The sequence below is a fragment of the Anomalospiza imberbis genome, chromosome 21 (genome assembly GCF_031753505.1).
Source record: "Anomalospiza imberbis isolate Cuckoo-Finch-1a 21T00152 chromosome 21, ASM3175350v1, whole genome shotgun sequence".
NCBI classification, from domain to species: Eukaryota; Metazoa; Chordata; class Aves; order Passeriformes; family Viduidae; genus Anomalospiza; species Anomalospiza imberbis.
In genome coordinates, this window is record NC_089701.1 from 5,039,678 (window position 1) to 5,060,728 (window position 21,051).

The following is a 21,051-nucleotide window of genomic DNA, read 5'->3' on the forward strand; positions in this document are numbered from 1 at the left end:
TTTTCTCTGCTGCTACACCAAACACACAGTTTGGATGCACAACACATTTCCTTTATTCTTTTGCACAGTGTGATTCTCATTCCACACAGGTGTTTTTTTTTCCCCCACGAACATGCTACAAAGGTTATTTTGGATGCTGAAGGCAAGAGTGCCAATAGCTCAATGCATTCCCAAGGGATGCAAGGAAGCACACACAGACCTGTCCTGTTCAAAGCTGCCCCTGTTGGTCTGTGAGCACTTTCACCTGCTGTTTACCATGTCAGAGTGCTTTATTTGATCAGAGCTGCTAACAACATCTCCACAGCATCACCCCACTAGGAGAAGTAATCTTCAGATAACACTCCTCTTCCCTTAGTTCCATGTTAGATCCCTGCTTCTGTTCATGTACTGTAAAAATAATTTACTCAGCCTGCTGTGCTCAGTGACATTCCAGCAGTGGCCATACTGGGATCATCACTGGTTTTCACTTTAGAGTGGGTCTAGATGAGCTTGGGCTTTATAGGAAAGGGTCACAAGAGTACAGATCAAATAACTTTTTTCCCTACTAAAATAAAAAAGGCAAGTACAGAGAAAAGTAAGCAGGTTGCTTAAAGAAGAAAGATGGCATAAGTAAATAGTAAACATTTTCTAGAAGAGATCAAACTAATCAGTACAGAGGCATGCAGATGTTTAAATTCTCCCTGTTGATAAAGGTTTCCCACAGTCAGATAGGAAAAAAACCTGGAGGAACATAAGCTAGACAAAACCAAAGTGGATGGATAACTAATTGGAAAAGTATGCATTGAGATTTACTTAATGGTTTCCTGTCAAAAATGTAAGAACATTGAGTGTGGTTCCAGAGAGGCCTGTCCTGGGTTCACTTCTACTCGGTATTTTCAGTAATTGCCTGGGTAATGGAATAGAGAACTTGCTTATTAAATCTGCACAAGACACTAAGAGTTACATACTGGAGAACAAGACTAGAATGCAGAAAGATTCTGGCAAATTGAAGTAATAGTCTGAAAAGTACAGTAGGATGCAGCAAGACAGATACCAAGTTTACTCTTCAGAAATAATCAACTTCATAATTACAGAATGAGGAGCTAAGTATCCATTCCTCAGGGAGGAGCTGAAGATTGCCATGAACTACAAAGCAGAAAGGAGCATCTCACACAGCAATGCAGCAGCAGATGCACTGGGATATACGAAGAGGTTTCACACATGCATGATACCAAAGCAGTCCCAACACTTGACCCACAGCTGGGAAGATCCCACCTAGCACACACTGCACTCTAATGCCATTAGAGAGCCACTGCACACCCAGGTGGTGGCAGAAGTAATGCAAGGTTACAGCTAGGAGGGAATGATCCACTTCCCATGTTTATGGGACAGTTACACACTGAAAGTGCAGGCAGATCAAGTCACATCCTTTGCTACCAGAGAGGCCATTTACTGTGTCCCCCTCAGTAACAGCAAATAGCTGGGAGAGATTTCTGTGTGGATTCTCCAACAGTGAAGGTTAAAATCCATCTGAAGAACTGAAGAGACTGTTCTTGTCTTGTGACAAGTGAATGAAGTAGCTCTCAAGTCCCTCCTTTTCTCAGATTGTTCAGATACAACAGGCAATTCCTCTAGCTCTCAAAATCATTCCAGTCATCACATTTTAGTGCCCAATAAAATAAGGGTAGCAGCACTAAGACCAAGCACACTGAAATCCTCATTGTCCTCAGCACTTCAGCTCTGACCTGTAATATGGCAGGGAAATGTTCCTCACCTGCAGTCTGCTGAACTGCATCTCCAGCCCACAAATCAGCAGCAGTTAAAATGCAACAAATCCTTCTCACTGAACCATCCCTCTCCAGAGAGCATTTCTGTGCCTGCCAGAGGTATCTGTCACAAATGAGGCAGAGAAGGAGCTCCCCAAGCACTCCATCACACAGTGGTATGTGCTGCAGAGATTTCATGGGGTTTATTTTTCTCCTGCATTGTATCCAAGGTATCAAGGAATGGCTAAACATTCAGAAGTATCTCCAGCTCTCCACAGTGGTGGATTTCAACTGCCTTTTCTCCTGTTTATTTGTTTTACAGTCCAACAAGAAACACTGCAATACTGGCAGCAGCCAGCCTTTACAAGCTATTGCAAATTGGAGTGAAAACTGATCAGCCATAGAGCAAAAAAGCTGATCTCTGCAAGCAAAAGATGTGTTGGGTGAAGAAAATCACTGCTAATGCAGAGCACCATGAATCAGTCTGCCACGAAACACAACCTGAGAGAAAGCAGAGAAAAGCAACCAAGCACGTCATCAAATCTCAGCACAGAATAAGCTGCCTCATGACACAGAGAGAAACTCCAGATCCCAAGGCATAAGCAAAGATCAGTGTTACCACAACAGTTCCCTGTGTTGAAGCTGTTTTGGGTGTTAAGGAGAACCAAAGTCTCCACACACTGAGTAAGACGGATATACCAACTGGAGAACAAAACCATTAATGGTTTCTTCTCCTGCAATCCCTCCTCCAGTGGAAATATCTTAACCTCCCATCATGCATGAACATCATTCTCAACCAAGACCCGTTAAAGAGCGTTTTGATATCCAGTATCTAAAACCAGCTTACTGAGTTAGTGAAATTAAAAAAAAAATACCCCAAAAATTCTTCCTTTCCCCTTCCTCACCCCCACCTCATCCCCTGTACTGTTCATATTTTTGTGTTCATGCCCCAGAAATGGCATTAGGACTGGAAGCCTGACAGTTCTTTCTGCCAAGTGTGGCTGCACCTTTTCAAGCAGGGAACTTTAACAAACTGTCAGCGACAAGCCCACGTACTGACAGAACTCAAGAGGCTGCCCAGCACAGAATACACAGAAAGCCACTTTGCTGATGACAAATGGCTATTGAAGCTGCTTGAAAAAGGACAGACAGGTCCTTAGCTCAGCTTTAGTCACACTCTGCTCCCTGCCAGGACAACTTCTGTGGAGCCTGCAACAACTGAAGAGATTCCTGCAAAGTCTGTGGATCTTTTCTCCAAGCCAGAGTTACCTTTGCTATTCTTGATTTGTATTTTATTCCGGAGAGTTACAATGACTTACAAAGAATGGATTTGTGCCTTGTGTTGCTTCTGTAGACGCCCCTAATTTGCAGATTTTTCTTGAAGCTTTCCAGATTTCCAGTGTCCTTAACAATATTTGCATTTACTGCCAGACTGAGATTTGTATCATTTGCAATGCATAAAAACAGACCCAAACTAGAAAGCTGCTTTTAAAATGACCTATTTTTTTTTCATGGAAGACAAGCAAGCCTGGAAAAGAGGTTTGATAACCTCACAGCTTTCCCCTCTGTTAGGTCATAAAAATGTTAAGTCTAAAGGAACTGAATACTTCTGTTTTAGAGAACCTTATTTTAAACAAAAACCCTCTGGGAGAGGAAAATAACAATAAAACTGACATAGCAGAACACCACGAGGTTTTTAGTTTCTGCCATAGCCTGTAAAGACAAGTGGGTATTTATCACATGAAAGGCAAAACACTCATGCAGTGGTTAGTCAGGACACTGACAAATACTTAGTCACCTGCTCAAGTAAACCCAGGTATCTTTCCCCCTCACACAGAAACAACATTTAATATTTATGAAGGCAAAAACAGGACCAGCAAGACCAAATTAATGAGATATTTAATGCACATCCATTGCAGTGCTTCTCCTGTCTCAGAATGTGTACAAACTCTGTTTTTCAAATATCTACAAATGTAACCTTCCTGATGGAGCTGGGGAAGGGAGAACCAGACACAGATTATACCCTGCCAAGTGCCCAAATGGAAAAAAACTTCTGGCGAATCAGATCAGAAAATTCAAGCAAGGCTAAGGGGAACAACCCACAAGGCACAACAATGGAAACTCCCAAAGCAAAGAGAAAAATGCCTTACTAGGAAAAGGCTCACAAGGAATTCTAACCCTTGAGTTTTTAGCAACGTCTGCTTCATGATGAGATGTAAATCACTGAATTACTTCATTAAATTTTCTCCAGTTCATTTCTGGCAGATTCTCCTAAATTTAGCAACTTTTCAATTGACTAAAATCACTGCATTTGAAAGGTGTCCTATTATTAGTCCTAGCAAAACCCCCACAAGCAAAAATTCATTAAGCACGCAATGCAAAGTTGAAATTCGCTCTAACAACAGGCAAAAAGGGAAAAAGCTTGTTTTGGTACAATCACAAATCCTGCCAGTTCACACAGTGACTTCCTGATGTGAATGTTTTTTTTACCAAACAGCTTCTAAACTGAGACCAGTTTCTTACATAAACCATTTAAACACATGTAAGTGATAGTGATAACATATGTACGTGATAGTGATTTTAAGGTCACTACCCACTAGTTAGATTCCACTTACAAAAATGACAGATTTTTCTAGAACCAAAGTAAAAATAGCTAAGCATTTAAAAATATCTTTGTTACTAGCCATATTTCTGAGAAGTTAAACTCCTTACATGACATTTCAGCCTGGATTCTATGGTTCAAACCTCCTTGTAGCAGTTTTCGAATAAGATTCATTTCTTTTTGAGCTAACTGTGACAGCAAACACATTTGGACTTTTTTTGCCTCTGTAATGAAAACAGCGTTGATTTATTTCACCTAGGTAAAGGAGATTTGCCAAACTGGAAAAACTCTTAGGAACAGGCTTCTGAGCCTGTACATGAATCGCAATTATGCATCAAACTTATAACTACCAAAGGATTAGTTTAGCTCTGCTCCTATTAAGGCAGCAGGCTCTGGGGCACGTAAAGCTGTATCCAACACTCCTGGCAGGCTGAATTTCTTAGGGCATTTTTAATTACACATTCAAAAATGCCACTCATTTTTTAAGTCCTCAGAAAACCACTGCAAAGAAAATGACAGGGACTTAGGCTGAGCCCTGCTATGTAATTTTTCCAGACTAGCTCAGGTCCTGAAGCATTTGTGGTGCCTCGTGCTTTCGCAGCAGGGAATAAACCAGGGAAGATATTGATAAAAATCAATCTCCTTGGCTCAGTGCTGCTTTAAATAAATTTTTGCAAAGCGATATGCTGAACACCAAGGCAGAAAGGATGTTACACCCTGTTCATCTATTTATTATTGTATTATTTTTATACATTTATTATTATTTATGTTCTGCAGATCGGTGGGTCATTTTTGTTGTTCACTAGGGTTTTTTTAAATATGAAGCATTAATGATGAACTGTAAAACTCATTCATGTTCCATGAGCTAAATTAAAATTAAAAGCTTTCTTACTTCACATTTTCACGGGCATGTTTTTGCCCCATGAAAAGCTTTACCAGCTTTTTCCACACTACTGCAATATCCAGGTCAGAGGCTCCTATGCACACCACAAATTTCTTTACACGCACCAATACAGACACCTCATCTTTAAACGTGGGCAGATCTTCATCTTTGTCACAGAAGGATTTAGAGAGATTCAAGTAAACTGGTTTTAAACACTACTTTTCTCAAATCAAATGAAGAAGTAAATAAAAGGGGAGAGGGGCTCTTACACAGCTTCCATCTCCAAGTCATCCTCATCATCTTGAGAGAGCTGTAGGTAAGGGTTGTCTGATGCTGGACGGAACTTGTACCCAGTGAGGACAAAGAACACCAGTGTGGCCATTTCATCCAGCAGCTGCAAGTGAAAACATGAGATTGAAGTTCAGCCCTGCTATGCTCTGTGGTCACGAAACATTGCTCCTCATTCGTAAGGTTCAAGGTTTAATGGCCAAGAGGCCTGGGCCACAGCAGAAATAAAATAATTCCTATCCAGTTGTCATTAATCCCAGGCTAAATGCTGTCAAATCCTTTGTTCTTTCAGTTTTCCCTGTCACTTTAAATAGAGCTACAGTTCTATCCATCTCTCCAGAGCTTTCAAAGAACTATGGCAAGACTTGGCTTTTAAATGGGGTGGGGAGGAACCATCCCTACGTTGCTTCGTTTTTTCAACAGTTAATGTATTCCAAGGACTCCCTGCACAGTTACTTGGATTATGTGTTAAGAAACCAAGTATTTAGAAGTTCATAGGCAAAAGAAGCCTGTAGATGGAAGAGCAAAAGCCTATTTCCCTGGCTCCCTCGGGCTCAATTACGTACAGCAAATCTGACTAATTTTTTCACCTTTGTATGTTCTTGATTAATTTCCTTCAGACATTTTTAAATTGAAAGACTGAAAATCAATAATGCAATTACTTTCAGACATCTCATGTATAATCCAGCAGCTTTGCTGGACAAACATAAAACTAAGAATATATTCTTTCACCTTAAGCACTTCAGTGATAAAATCAAGAGGAGGCAGGGTACTGCACTGTGCTTTGAGATGTTTTACTATAACATGAGGAACATCTTATGGAATTTTGTTGTGCAGTTATATTTTAAGAATAATAGAGGAAAAAAACAAGGAATGGATGTATTTTCCTTTTCTGGCAAATACCTGGTACAGCCATTTCCACTGGAATGGAACAGCAATCTTTATGAGAATTGCAATGATCCGTGTGAAGTAAATGTAACACACAATCTGGGAAGGGAAAGGAGAAAGCATAAGAACAATAGCAATGGCCTTATAGAACCTTCTTACCCCAGAGAAATAGCTCCAGCAGTTCCCAGACAACTCATTATATCAGACTAGCCTTATTATGCTCCTCAAAAAACACGGAAGATATAAGCTGAGGGCTCTACTGCTTGCTGAACATCCAATAACTCAAGCTATTGGTAACATACTCAAGTTACAGCAGGAAATGCTTTAAGTATTACAATTTCATAGAATTTCAAGAATCACAATTGTAATTTATTACTCTTGCCACTTAGGAGAGCCTGAAATGAGGCCGTTGGAAATCATTAAGAAGCCTGTGTTCTCCTGGGAAACGTACTCATGGCTCCCACTGACTTAATCAGGAACTGCACACATGCATCTCCAGGCACCATTTGGTCCCAAGTTTAATTTTTAGCAAGTTTACACTATGTTATTCAAGCCCATCAAATCAACTGGCAGCTCAAGCTGTCTCCAGAGGAAATCAGGAAGCATTACAAATAGCTGGAATTTAAAGAGAGACAGAAGGATATAACCATTAGGAGAAAAAAGGAAGTTGCTTTTTGGATTGTAAGCCAGTTGACCAAGATGCCAAAGCACAGCAGTGCCAAGAGCCTCTACCACATCCACCAACTGCAGTAGATTCCAACAAGTATTCCATCAAAAGCTTTGAACAGCTTCCAAGCTCCCCACATGCATGTGTGCAGGTGTTTTACTTACCATGACATAGTAATGTCTGAAGAGCTTCAGCTTTGCTAGGTTAATGGCAGCTATCAAGAGAACACAAAAGTCCATCAGAAAATTGTTAACATGAGAATTTCTTTTGATGCCTTGTCTGCAGGGTAGGCAAGAGGTCAAAACCAGGACTCACGTAATCCCAGGCTAGAAGGATTTGTACTGAGGAGTGCCAGCCTGGCATGTCCACATACAGGATAACTCCCAGGCTGGGGTGAATTCACTCTTAAAAAGGGAGCTGAGATTGCTTTTGCACTAAATTTTATATGCACACACTCTGCATTACAGAACCTTCCTCTACATGTGTACAGCCAACTACATACTGTCAACTCCTGCCAGAAGGGCCACTCCACCTGACACTGCCTCCTAGAAAATTCCTGTCTTTTCTAGAGCCCTTCCCGACCTGCTCCATGCCTGTAGCTGAGCAATTTGCAGGTAATCACAGCTCTGGGAACCACTGCACCTTGCTGAACAGCAGCCCAAGCACTTGAAAACCTAAGTAAGGTCCTCTACCATGGCTCAGGCACAACTCACAAGTGAGATGGGAAGTGATCCTGAGCAGTTCCCCAAATGTGCCAGCCCAGGCCCCAGGCAAACCTGGACGTATTGCACACATCACATCAGCTGGAGAGCACAGAGCACTCATGTGAACCAGCTGAGGTCAACAACAGATGGAGCAGCTGTCAGCTCTGCTCTGAGAGTCAGCTTTTACATGTGCAGCAGGATTACAAACACAGGCCACTGATGCTTTTGTGACAACACGAGAGGCAGACTCCAAGATCTGTTGACAGCATACAGAGATGCATTTCAGAGCCAATGAACATGAGCTGCCAGTTGAAAAATACTGCCACATATTTACTGGTATTCCCTCCAAGTCCTCATAATGTATTTATCAGATGTGGAAGAGCAATACATTGAGATGAAGTTCACCTGCACCCCCTCACAGAACTCACCCACTGCAATGATTTCTAAAAGGCTGCATATATTTGCATGTAAGGTCTTCCAGGTTCACAAGACAGCAAAATACAGTATTTCAGATGAGGGAGAGGAGAACTAATAGCTCCCTAAGAAATGCTTCACCTCCTCTGACAGAAAACAAAGCAGCTTTTCTTATGCAAAGGAAGTGTCAAATGCACCCATGCAAATAAATTCCTGTAAGTTCCCACTACAGAAACTACAGTGAAGACAGACATAATTCTGTTATAAAACTACTTTTATAATCTAAAGATCAAGAGTCCCTTTCCAGTTCACCTTTAGTGTTCCCAGGGTACTGCTGAAAGCTACAGACACCAAGATAGATACAAACCCTCCTCCAGCAGACACACTCTAAGAGCAGCAACCTGACCAATACAAGGCATGAACTGACTGATGATCTAAAGTTAAAAGCTTTTCCTAATAGAGTTGGTGAAAGAGTAAAGCATGTAAATATGCATGATAAGTGCACTGAATTGTGAAAGAGGAAAGCAGTATTGTCCTATTTAAAGAAGAGCTGCATTAAGTGTGACCATGAAGATCTTGTGATTTCCCACACACTGGTTCGCACACAGAAGGATCTATTTTGAACTCAACACGTCCAACTTCAAGAACTGCCACCAGTTGGTGCACTGACAGGCCAGGAGAATTACCAGGCTTTGTAGCTGAAGGAACACCAACTCAACAGCTGTGATTCAAACTGCCGGTCTATCAGCGCTTCACAGTCAACACCAGGGAGCTGGGGAGTCATTTCTGCTGGATTCAAGCACTGCATAGGATGAAAGGACAGCAAAGCCAAAGATCTGACTGCCAAATGAAGTGTCATAATTCCAGCTCTTCCAGCTGATGGTGCACAGCTCAACATCTCAGCTATTCATCATGATAATCAATAGCAAAGAGTCATAAATTGGTATATTCACATACCCAGAATGCCTGAGCATGGGAAGGAAGGGCAAGGAGAGGGAAAAAATACAGCCACCACCAAGGAGAAAGGCTAAGGAGTCACCTGTGGAAACTGACTTGCTCTCCTCAACTGCAGCAATATTTCTTTCCACTATCAGATATGTAAGCCAGCATTAATGCATATCTACAAAATTCTGCCAGTTTTTTTTAAACAACTCAAAGTTACAGGACACACTGTTCTGGAGAAAAATCTAAAATCATCATTGCTTGGCATCAGCAGCTTGTGAATTGCTTCTTCACAGGCTGAATGTGCTCCAAGCAGTATTATTTGAATCTTGCAATCATGGACACTCCAAGATTTCTGTTCACCTCAGCCTGGCAGCCCAGACAGCAACAGCAGCATTTACAAGGAGCGAGGCTCAGCCAGCAGCTGTCACTTACAACTTGAATCACTTGCAACCCCAACCTGTAAGGCTGTGATAACACAGCAGCAATCACAGCATGCAGTAAAGGTTGGGTAAATTTATATTTTGAGTATGATAACCATTCTGCAAAGGACAGTACTTAACTGCAGAGAAGGGAAAAAATTTTTAAAGAGACCTTCCACCAAAGGTTTTAGAAATTAATTCATGCTCTTACTGACAGCAATTAGATAAAAGCCATCCTCCACGGAAGATTCATAGCATCTATACCTTGCTTCCCTCAGTTTTCCCTCTCTATCACCATTTACTTTAACAGCTTGTGCCTCCAATAGCCTGATCTGCATCGATCAAAACAGAGCACACCCCAGTGTTTTGATAAGCAGTCTCTTTTTGAGATTGTCCCCATGCTAATCTCCAGTGTTGAGGCTGTCTTATAAGATGGAAAAAAGCTGGACCATCCACTTGCACACCACACAATAGCCTTTTGATTAATAAATCCAACCTTTTCAGTATATGTATGTAATCACAATCACAGGATTGCAGCTGAGGGTGCAGGGAGCTTGAGGCCAGACAATACAATCCATAAAGAAAAACCATAATGCAGCCAGTGAACGTGCTCAAGGTACAGCTGAGAGTATTTCTTCAATGCTTTGCTTGCCCTACTCATGCTGATGCGTTTGAGATGTGATTTGTGCCATTATCAAACTGTAAATGGAAACTTTCTGCTCTCCCCAGTGATGCAGCACATGTAGATCTAACCCTCGAAAAAGCAGCTCTGAGATGTGTGGCTCTACAGCCTGAGCTCTCTGCTTAAAAGCATTCCTGTGCTAGAAAGAAGAGGTCAGACGATACAGCAAGGCTCAGTGTCACCAAGAAGAAGGTGGCACAGACTCCTTGATCTTGAATGTCCTGAACCACATCAGCCATTTGGCACAAAAGTGCTCCACTAGGGTCAGATGAAAGTCCAAAGTACAGGATAAGCACTGTATCTCCAACACAGAGCTGCCACATCAACCCTGGACAGGTCCCTGGGGCACCGAGAAGTGGTGCTGAGCCCAGCCAAGCAAGGGCTGCTCTGCACCACACAGGACCAGGCTCTTTGTTCACACCATTTCCATGGCACAGCAGCAGGAAGACACTGAATACTGCAAATGGTTTTTCCTGACATGGGGGCAAGCACGAAAGCATTAATCATCATTTGCCCACTGCACAAAGCACAGGGAATGAATGATGCCTAGGAGCAACAGGCTGTCATGTATTTCCCCTAATTCTGCTGCCAGCTGTAACTGCAGTGCTTCAGGAAAAGAGCAACCCATGATTGGAGTGTGCCATGTCACATCTCTCATCACAAACACACTGGTACCAGCAGAACAAACTGCATTCCAACCCATTCCTCCCTCAAACAACAGAGGACATGATCACAAGGGTGTGCTATGACATTTGAGAGGTCCAGTGACCAAAAACTTGGAGCTTCAAACAGAAATGATGTATAAAAAATATATATACTCCCTCTCTTTTCTCGAGATGCCTGTAAACAAGGTGGTGGGAGCTGAGCAGCTTTGCAGGCTGAACAATTCTAGGTCAGTTTGCAAGGCTGATTTCCTTAAATCTGCAAGACATTTGCAATGCAGATCTACAAATGGACAGAGAGCAAAGGCTCCCACTTGAAGGAAGATATAGTGACAGATCAAAGGTGTAGCTAAGCACTTGCTCAAGTCTGAAGGTGGCGATTTTAAAAGGGGAGGAAAAAAGATTCTAAAAATGGGATGTTTACGCCCACTGCTGTGCAAGATAAGAAACCTGTGTAGGTCAGATATACTGCTTTAAAGATCACCTTCAAGGGGAAAAAAAGCAAACAACCAGGCAGCTAAAACTCAGCCATAGCACTGTGCCCTGCCTACTCTTCACTAGCAATCCATAGCATCTGGGTATGTAAGATCTCCTTGGATAATTAGGGCTTTAGACCCATTTCTCCAGCTTTCCCACTTTGTTTTTCTTTTAAAATATTTAATCCAGTTTAAATTACTATTAGCTAGTGACTCCAAATCAGTGTCATTTATAACAGGCTTTTTTATTAATTGTACATGCCTAAAACAAAGGGCTATGACAACCCAGACTAAAGGTCTGGTAAATCCAAATCTGCTTCATTCCTAGTCCAGTCACACTCCAGTCATGGGTGCCACATGACCCAGGGGACTGCTACCTAATAAACAGGTGGAGAAGCAGCTGGAAGAGAGCATGACAGTCAGGAAACACCACCAGGATACTGAGCCATAAAGTCCTGGAGTTGTTAGTCCTAACAGATGCAAGGAAGAAAAAATAATTTTCCTTAGGTCTTTGTCACCAGAAGACTCAGTGCCAGGAAAAACAGCTATTAGATGTGTAGTATGTAATTCCCCAATACATCCTCTAAGTTAATGAAGTCTGTGTGAGAGGGAAAGCAGCCCTTGACTAGACAATAAATCCCAGCAGGCCAGAGGCAGCCCAGCTAGCAGTGTCTGAACACAATCCAGCCAGCTCTAACCATGGGACACTTAATCTGCCTATGAGAAGATCCAGTAACTTTTACTACTTCAGGAGAAAACTGCCTTTAACTTCAGAAGAAAAAAAATGCTCATGATTTAATAGTAAGCACTAATTCTATTTTTTACTCCCATGAGAAGCTGAGACATTGAGCAGCCCCTCTGAAGAACAGGGCCTCCAAAGGCAGCTTACAGAGCATGTGGTTCTAGTGAAGAGAATTCATTGATAAGCCTAACATGAATGATTTCACTTTTTTACAGTGCAACCAAATCACTTTTGGTTTTCTCAACCAGAGACACTAACAGCATGACAGCACTAGGCAACATTCTGCTTCTGGCATCACATTGCCATTCACTTGCTCCCCGTGGGCTCCTATCAACAGCCTCTAAATAGTCCAACCAGATTGTGTTTCACAAGTGAGTCCCAGCACTGCAGCCACAATCTGCTCTCAGCCTGTGCAATGTTTTCCCCGAAAATCCATTCCTTAGCTATTCTTTTATTATCAGTGTAGCATAACATAGTTGCTAAGTCCCTCTGAATACACAGATACTGAACTTGCAGGATCTGCACAGCCAGATGGCAACACCAGTAAGTAAAGCTGGGAACAGCAGTAGGTGATTCACAAACAACATTCAAGAGAAAGAGCATCATCACCCATGGAGAACAACACAAAACACAGGACTAAACCAGACCTCAAGTGCTACTGTGCATAGCACTGACTAGCTGTAAAGACACAGACAGTTCCTCTCAAATTACCATTTTTTTCCTTCCACATTTTTTACACACCACGGTGCATCCTACAGAACTGCCTGGATTTACTCAGATCTGGATTTCATCTGGTATGAGGGACAGTGGATAGGTTGAGCCTGTACACTGAACATCCCTGCTGTTGGCCACCTCACTTCTCTCCTTCTCAGCGTGTCTGAGGTTTATCAAACTCCACAGCACCATCTTGTGATAGCAACCAAAGTAGGTACATGGGAAATCACATGGGGCCACACATCTGAAGGGTTTCTGTCTTAATTACATGCATGAATTGCTGTGTGCTCACCACCATGGCCACCCAGCTAAGAACCAGGCCTAACATGTGTGAAGTCCTTGGTTCAGAAGAAAGACTACTTCAAGGAAATCTGAACTTATCAGACTTTTAAAAAGAACAAAAATACTCCAGAACATATGCTCAGTGGACAAGGTAAAACAAATCCATCAGTAAATGTCACTGAACCCAAGTGAATGCACTGATAACAAAGCTACCAAAAACATTTATATTAGACTTTGATAACTGACCTTTTTAACATTTGTTTCTATTAGAAATGAGTAATTTTCCACCATTATGCTGTGGGTAGGTAACTTGAAGGGTTGTTGTTTGGTGGCTTTTTTAACAGCTTGGAACATCAAGAAAGCATGCTAGGCTCAACATAAGTATTGTTTAAATTTAACAGATGGCAAAAAATGAACTAATCTGTGATCTGCATAGAGCTAAGTTCAGTACCCTTACTGAACCTAAGTTCAGCCTTACATTTTACCTACAATCAGCAGTGAAGTGCAGAAGTGTCTGTGAAAGCCAAGAAAACGGCTGGAAAAAGAATCCAGACCTGGCTACAGAATTCCAAAAAGGAGAGCCAAGAGTTGAAAGATGGGACTGAACTTTAAAAGGAAATTTGTGTTGCCAACAAATGACCTTCCACAAATTAAGCTTTGAAGAGTAAACCATTGAATGACAGAAGATGGAAAAGGCTGCCTGTGGCAGGCACATTCTTCTCTCTTTCAGGATTTTTCATAGAGGTGCACAGAGGGAAGAAAGAGAAAACAATTTCTATTTCAGCTCCTTGTTTTTCCCATGTGGAATGTGTTTGGGGAATTGTTTACCTGGGGTGATTGCTTGGTTGGGTTCTGGTGAGGATTGTTTGAGCCTGATGGCCAATCCAACCCACCTGTGGCTGGACTCTCAGAGAGGGTCACTAGTTGTGAGAGTTAGATATAGTAGTTAGAAAAAGTAGGTATGTAGTTTTAGTATCTCCTTTAAATAGTATATTAATGTATTATAATATAGTTATAATAAAGAAATAATTCAGCCTTCTGAACTAGAGTCAGACATCATCATTTCTTCCTGCTGGGTTCACCTGCATTTACAATAGCTGCCTGCTTCCAAGGAAGCCAGCCAGTGCTGTGTTCCACAGCTTGTATCCAAAGGAACTAATCCAGAAGAAATGAGCAGATAAGGCAGGAAAAGCACACTCTACAGTAGCCACGTTTGGCCTTTCCATTCATCAGCTCCTTTTCAGTGCTACAATAAACATAATTCCACTTTCCACAGGCAGCCCTTGGAGCTGCTGTACAACCATGGACAAGTCAGGAACTGGGCTATACTGAATGCCAAGTTATGTTTTGTTTTATAATGAGGTTTATTTCCCTCTATTCTGTCAGGAATACATTTCTGCAGAAATTGAAATAAGTGTGTCTATTTGGGCTAATAGTCAGCAATTCTGGAATTCATTTTAGTTCTGTTTCTGAACACTCAAGTGAGGAAAAAATGGCAAATCTGTCAAGATGATTTGCTGTAGATGTCATGTCTAGATTGAGCACTGAGAGCTGTCCAAGTAGCAGAGAAAGGATTATACACTGCAGTTCTGATAATTAAAGCAATACAGGAAAATGGTCATTTTCCAAAAGTTATTCCCATGAGCCCACTGAGGAAAAGCAGAGTGGCACTAATACAGTGTAGATGTATAGCCTTAGTTTGGTTTTTACATCAGCACCACGTGTTTGAAATTCTAGCATTATAACATGTAGCATGAAAGAGGAGAAAGAATACAGATCACTTGCCTTTCCCATCTGTTGCTGAAGCCTCTTGCAAATGTCTTATTGACCTGAAAAATAAAAAATAAAGAACAGGTTAATGATAAGTTTTACACTCTCTTTTCACAGTAGTCCTCTAGATTGCTGACAAGTTCTGTTAGCTCTTTATGGCTGGAGTATGCTCATAATTAACTGTGCTTAGCACTGCACACACTTCACCCTCATGCCCCCAGCTCAGGCAGTCAGCTCAAGTACCTCTATTTCCCTGGGATTAAGAAAGCAGATTGCTAAAACCTACTTCAGCCTACAGAAGGCTTTGTGGGAGGGAGGGAGGGAGCAGAGTGAGAAACTGGGGCATTTTCCAGCATGATGCTTTCCACTTGTACAATTAAGCTGAGCTACTCTTCAAAGTACTGCCAAGCATTTGGCATCTTACTGCTCTTTTAAGGTCTTTTCATTTAAATAGTTGATTACAGCTTACATGTCTACATAGGCAACTTATGTAAGAGAAACTACCGTGCAGGAATGTAAATTCAGGGGCCAAGTCTTAGTCACCTTGCTCACATGAGTCATCCCACCAGCTGCAGTGACAATATCCAGAGGAAAAAGGAGCAGGATTTTATGTCAAGGGCTTCACTGCCAGTTTATGTTGGCACCATGGCAATGCAGGAACACTGGTTGCACACCATAAACAGTTACAAGACAGCTCACATTTGTTCTTCAGATACAATTCCTTTATGGAAATAAGTTTTGTACCAACACCTCCCTAGGTTGGATATACAGATCCCAGCATTAGGTAGCAAGAACTGTGACTGCAGAAGTCACCTTTCTCACAGGAGATTGAGTTCCTCTGCAAGTGAAGTTAATATCCCTCAGCTTTTATTTACCATTGCCAAATGCTCCTCAACCTCAGAGATGAAGCATTCTGACTGGAGCAAGGGGAAGGACATGTGGGTAGTGCAAATTTCTTTGAAGACATCTCCCAGCCTTGGCAGAAGGCCACCAGGAGTGTACAGGGGAAGAGAAGGCCAGTTGAAACCTACCTTCACAAGTCAAACTGAAGCTTATTTCCATCTACTGAGCTACACCTCTGAAACACTCAAGAGTTACACTGTAGAGTGATGACATGCTACCAGATATTTATATAATCTGCATTTCAGAAAAAAAAATGGAGATACTGGAGAAAAAGAGGAATATTCTGTGTTTACTAACCAAGGAGCCAGAGGCTCCTTGATATCCTCCTTTGAACCCAGCTGTTTATGCAATTAAGACAAAATGCATTTAGAAGACAAATGTTCTGGCTAACTGGTAAGCAGCAACAATAGTGTTTATCTGAATTATCTGTGTTTTGGTTGAGTTTTATATAACCAACATTATTCCCTGCCAAGTAGAGTGGAAGGAAGGGCGGGGAAATGCTCCCTGTGGGATTATTTCTTATAAACATTCAAATAAACATGCAGCTCCTCTGCTTGAAGGCAGCCCTGATCTTAGACAACACTACTGTTTTGAAATTTAGCAGTCAAGTATCTAATCTCACTCAGTGAAGTCAAATCCCATTTTTCAATTTAGAGAGTCAACACTTCTGCAAAATTCCAAGTCTCAAAAGCACCTACAGTCTGCACAGTGCTGGCCACATTTAAACTGCTAGCCACCTTCCCTTATCCCCATTCTAACATCCCCAAAACAAGCATCTTGCACAGCACCAGACTGAAATGTTAATGCTGATGAGGTCTGTAGAAGTTAACAGAATGCTTGACTCCACAAGACCACAGAGCTCTTTTGCTTTGGCAGAGCTGTCGATGCCCATTAGTTCACATGTTTTTCACATCCAGCAACTCACCATACCACTGGGAACAGGATGGCTCCACAGCACAGCAAGTCCACCAGGAAAAGGATTTCTTTCCACAGTCCATACTCAGTTGTCCCCTCCTCTGTTGACTCTATGATAATGTAGGCCACGTTTGCCAGTACCTACACAACAAGACATGGTTGTGGTTTAGAAACTGCCCAAGGAGCCTCTACAGGTGGGCTGCCAATTCAGCAAAAGCCCAGGCAGTAACATCAGTAATTTTTCTACAGCTCTACATCCAAAAGTTGCATGTTCAGTAGCATCTTCATAAGATTTACAGAAATAAAACTGATGGGAACTTATTCCTGCTGACATTCAGAAAGTAGTTCTTTTGTTATATACTGTGCTTAATCTACTGTATCAGTTGAGATAAAATGGAGCAAAATTTACTTATTGAAACACAAGACACAGGACTGTGCAGCACATACAGCCAATAGCAAAAATATGTAATTCTACATTACCAGATTGGTTAAATTCCGACTAAATTCAGATTAAAGTCAGAGTGGTCATTGACCATCTTTTGTACTCCACACCTGAGCTCTGTAAGAGCCTCAAACACTCATTACATATACTTCTGCTAAGGGCTTGCATCTGGAAAGGCAGAAAATCTCTTCTACATACAACAACAAAGCTGCTGTTCTCTTATGTACTTTAGTTCCTCAAGTAGGAGACCAGCACTGAGCACTCTGAACCACTGGGAATGTTTCCCTCTGACCCAACAGACCTACAAGTCTAGTTTTTCCCATTTTTTATTTCATTAAGATATTCAGCAAGCATTTCAGCAGTGACAACTTCAATTCCTCTACTTACTCAGCACTGTTTTTCAGCCCAAGTTTTGCCTCACTCCTTACAGCCAGTTCTAATTCGCTGAAACTGTTGATCACTATTATCTCACGCTCAATATGGGAGAAAAATTGGGAGAACTACAATAACTTCTGAACTAGGAAATAGCCAACAGGCTCATACAAGCAAGAACTACATGGTACTGTGTGAAGCTTTCACAGCCTTTTCCAGTTTGCACAAGCAGCTCTCCCACAGACAGGAAGTATCAGCACAGCTCAGTCCTCACCTGAAGTGGGATGACAATCATGAAAATTTTTTTGTCTTTATCTGACAGGATGTGTTTAATGAAAGCCCAGCCTGTGCCAATGAGGGCAATAGTGATGAACAGAAGAGCTCCCTTTAGTCTGGAAGAAAAACAGACACTGCAGTGAGAGACTTTTATTTTATCACACTTCCTCTTCTGCCCAGGTTTCTCCCACTGCCAATAAAGCCACAAACCCAAACAAATGCTTCACTATCCATAATTTTGGCAAGCATTTATCCATCCCACAATAATGAAGCAAATGTACTTGCTACAACTCTGTATCACAGAGCAATATTAGGCTTCATTCACAATATATGCAATCTTTTCCTGGGAGAGTCATCCATTCACCATTGTGAACAACAGCAAACACTGACAGCTGTATCCACTTACCATTCACACCAGGAGCAAATTAGATACTTAAATATTAGTGTGAACAAAGAAAAGTAAAGCATTCGTTATCCTTTTACTCCTCCACCCACAGAAGTACCAATTCTCTGCAGCTGCCCTCTGTAAGTGGAGCTTTCCCCTTCACACAGGGCTGATTGCTGAGTCTTTGGTACTGCAGTCTGCATGAAAACAAAGATTTCCCACTCTGTACAGGAGGGAGACAGCCCCAGTGGCAATTTGAATCTATCACATCAATCTTCTGACATACTTACAGGTGAGTGATATAATAAACAACAGCCCAGCCCTCGATGGGGAATCCCTGAGAAGAGATGTAGTGATAGTCGATCTGGAAGCAGAAAATACAGCAGTTTACAAATTGCTTTTTGACACCCCACCCTCTGAAGCAGGTCTGCTCCACATCCACCGCCAGTTTCACTTTCCAGTCAGTGTGTACAAACCCAGCTCTGTCACATTCAGAGAGCACTTCCTCCCAACACATTCTACTTTTGTTTAGCAACAATGAGATCATTTCCATTTGCTCTATTTCCTAAGTGCTAGTGGATGTATCTTGCACAATCTACATCCTTCCCACACAACTCCCCTGCTTAACTACAGTGAAACAACTGCAGTTGGAACCTATTTTTTCATTCATTTTTTCAGGTTCAGTTGCTTTAGGTGACTAGAGGCTTGCTAGTTTCATTATCACTGGAACCAGATTCACTTCATTAGTCTCCACCATGGGCATGAAGGTGAAGATTATGCCTGGCACAAACACTGAAGGATCAAATGCTTGCCATTACCTTTGTTCATGAGATATTTCCAGTGGAAAGTCAATACAATTCAACAGAGACATTATCTATGGAAAGTCTCAGAGCTGATAAGGTGAGGCCTATCGCCATACACCATAATACTTCCTTGCCTTTGAATTTTACAAACAAGGTTTTCATTTATCAATATTTACTGTAAGTCCTGGAGCTGAAGCAGCAGCACAGTCCAAGCTTTCAGGCCCACTGCAGACAGCCAAAACATTAAAATCTGTGGAATTCATTCAACCCCCAACCCTTGCTGCTTCAACACTTCAGGTCATGATCTCAACTGTAGTTAAAGTCAGAATTTGCTGATGAAAACAAACACTTCCACCAAAGAGCTGCAGTTCAGTTCTAATGCTTCAGTGTTAAGACCAGTTCTCCCTCCCACTGTGCTCTCTCCAAAGCAGATTTCCCTAACAGCATGTCCTGGATTCCATGGTTCTACTTCCTAGCTGAACAACTTCAGGCAGAGATGTACGCACCGCGTGGAAGACTAAGGACAATGATTTGGTGAAAGGAAGGGCTGCCATGAGCCAGTGGATCTTAAAGACATCATTTCTGGGAAGAAAAAAAAAAAAAGAAGGAAGAGCATTACTTAAAAGCCAGAATCAAAAATTTCAGTTTCTAAGGATATTTCTTTAAAACCTGTAAGTGTCAAGCAGTGGCTTCTAGGCCGAGCTGACCATCAATGTAAAAATAGTCCCCCTAATGCTGCAGTCCAAGTTTCTGCCACATCCTGAGCAATATTTCAACTTCATCTTCTAAACCCCTGATTTTTACTACTTGGGATAATTGAAATTAACTAATAAGAATAACCTGCATATTAACAGTTAGAAAATTTGCTAAATGTAATTCAAATCACAATCAAGATATTTATGGCTCTCTACTGCCATAAGCTGCAATTTCCCAAATGAAGAAAAGTGATGAATTTTTTTTCATTATTTTCAAAGTCATCCCCTTTGGACATCAGCTATAGGAATTTCCTGTCTATTTTATGCCACAAAATGTACACTACTGGCAGAACTTTCCCAATAAGATCTGGGAACTTTAAAATGAAAGTCTGCAACAACAATATTGACTGAAACAGTTTTCAATTATAAACTATGTGTATTAAGGATACAAATCTGAGCCAGATTTGGACTTTTACATGATCAAATCTGACTGTGAATTACGCATTACAAGAAGAGAAGTGAAAAATAAAAACCAAACAAGGCAGGCCCCTACTTGTCACAGACACTGAACTTACCTGCGTTTACGAAGTATGTGGATCCATACAGTCCCAGACAGGAAAAAGAAGAGAGCCATGGAAATGTAAAGTTTGGGCAGTGGGATTTCACCTGCTGAGAGGTAGCTTTCAGGATTCTTTTCCGTAATATCTATCTGAATATTAAAGGCGTGTTACGTGTAGAGTTGGAAAAAAAATCATTTTGTCAAAGCACTGAGTTAACAATTACATTTCGCAATCAAATTCACTCATTTAACGTGAGCTTTTCTGAAGTGGCAACTTATGAGTCTCAGAGAAAAAAACCAAAACCTACTCTTCATCCTCAAGAATCTCACAACATTTTGCAAAACCATTCCCACAAGAATAATCCCCTTGGAAAACAATGCTTCAGTTATGCAACATAATTCAGAAAGGTAATTTTCCCAAAGAATAGTTGATCTCTCTAGCAAACGTCACAAGTTGCCCACCTTTGATTCAGAAACAATATCTACAATGGGCTGCCACCCTGTTTTCCTGGGACTGAGAAAACAGAAGCATTATTCAGCATTCTGTTTATACCCCTAAGTGGCTTAGTCATTCTACAACAAGTCATATGTGCTAGGACTTCAATAAAATCATGCATTGAGTCTGGTTTGAAGTACTGAAGCTGCCCTGCATCTCTAAGTACACTCCAGCAGATCAATCATCCCAATTTTGTTCTCCTTCCAATTTCTTCAGTGGGTCAAAGTGACCCACACAGTAATTCAGGAAATCTGCTCTTCTAAACCTATAAGTTCAGAAGCAGCTCTGAAGTAGTCCGAGTCAAGTTAGGGCTGCTAAGTTT

At 41.5% G+C, this 21,051-nt stretch overlaps 1 protein-coding gene across 3 annotated transcripts in view; it reads right to left on the reverse strand.

Annotated features, from left to right (window-relative positions):
* The window catches only part of GPR107 (G protein-coupled receptor 107), a 38,667-nt gene that overhangs the window by 6,212 nt on the left and 11,404 nt on the right, over nucleotides 1–21,051 (reverse strand). For all 3 annotated transcript variants that reach the window (XM_068211283.1, XM_068211282.1, XM_068211284.1), the window contains exons 9-17: nucleotides 20,250–20,383; nucleotides 19,486–19,561; nucleotides 18,467–18,540; nucleotides 17,790–17,907; nucleotides 16,712–16,842; nucleotides 14,899–14,942; nucleotides 7,238–7,287; nucleotides 6,422–6,505; nucleotides 5,500–5,624 (exon numbers count right to left, since the gene is read on the reverse strand). In XM_068211283.1, coding sequence (XP_068067384.1) covers nucleotides 5,500–5,624; nucleotides 6,422–6,505; nucleotides 7,238–7,287; nucleotides 14,899–14,942; nucleotides 16,712–16,842; nucleotides 17,790–17,907; nucleotides 18,467–18,540; nucleotides 19,486–19,561; nucleotides 20,250–20,383 — 836 coding nt within the window. The remainder of the gene's footprint in view (nucleotides 1–5,499; nucleotides 5,625–6,421; nucleotides 6,506–7,237; nucleotides 7,288–14,898; nucleotides 14,943–16,711; nucleotides 16,843–17,789; nucleotides 17,908–18,466; nucleotides 18,541–19,485; nucleotides 19,562–20,249; nucleotides 20,384–21,051) is intronic.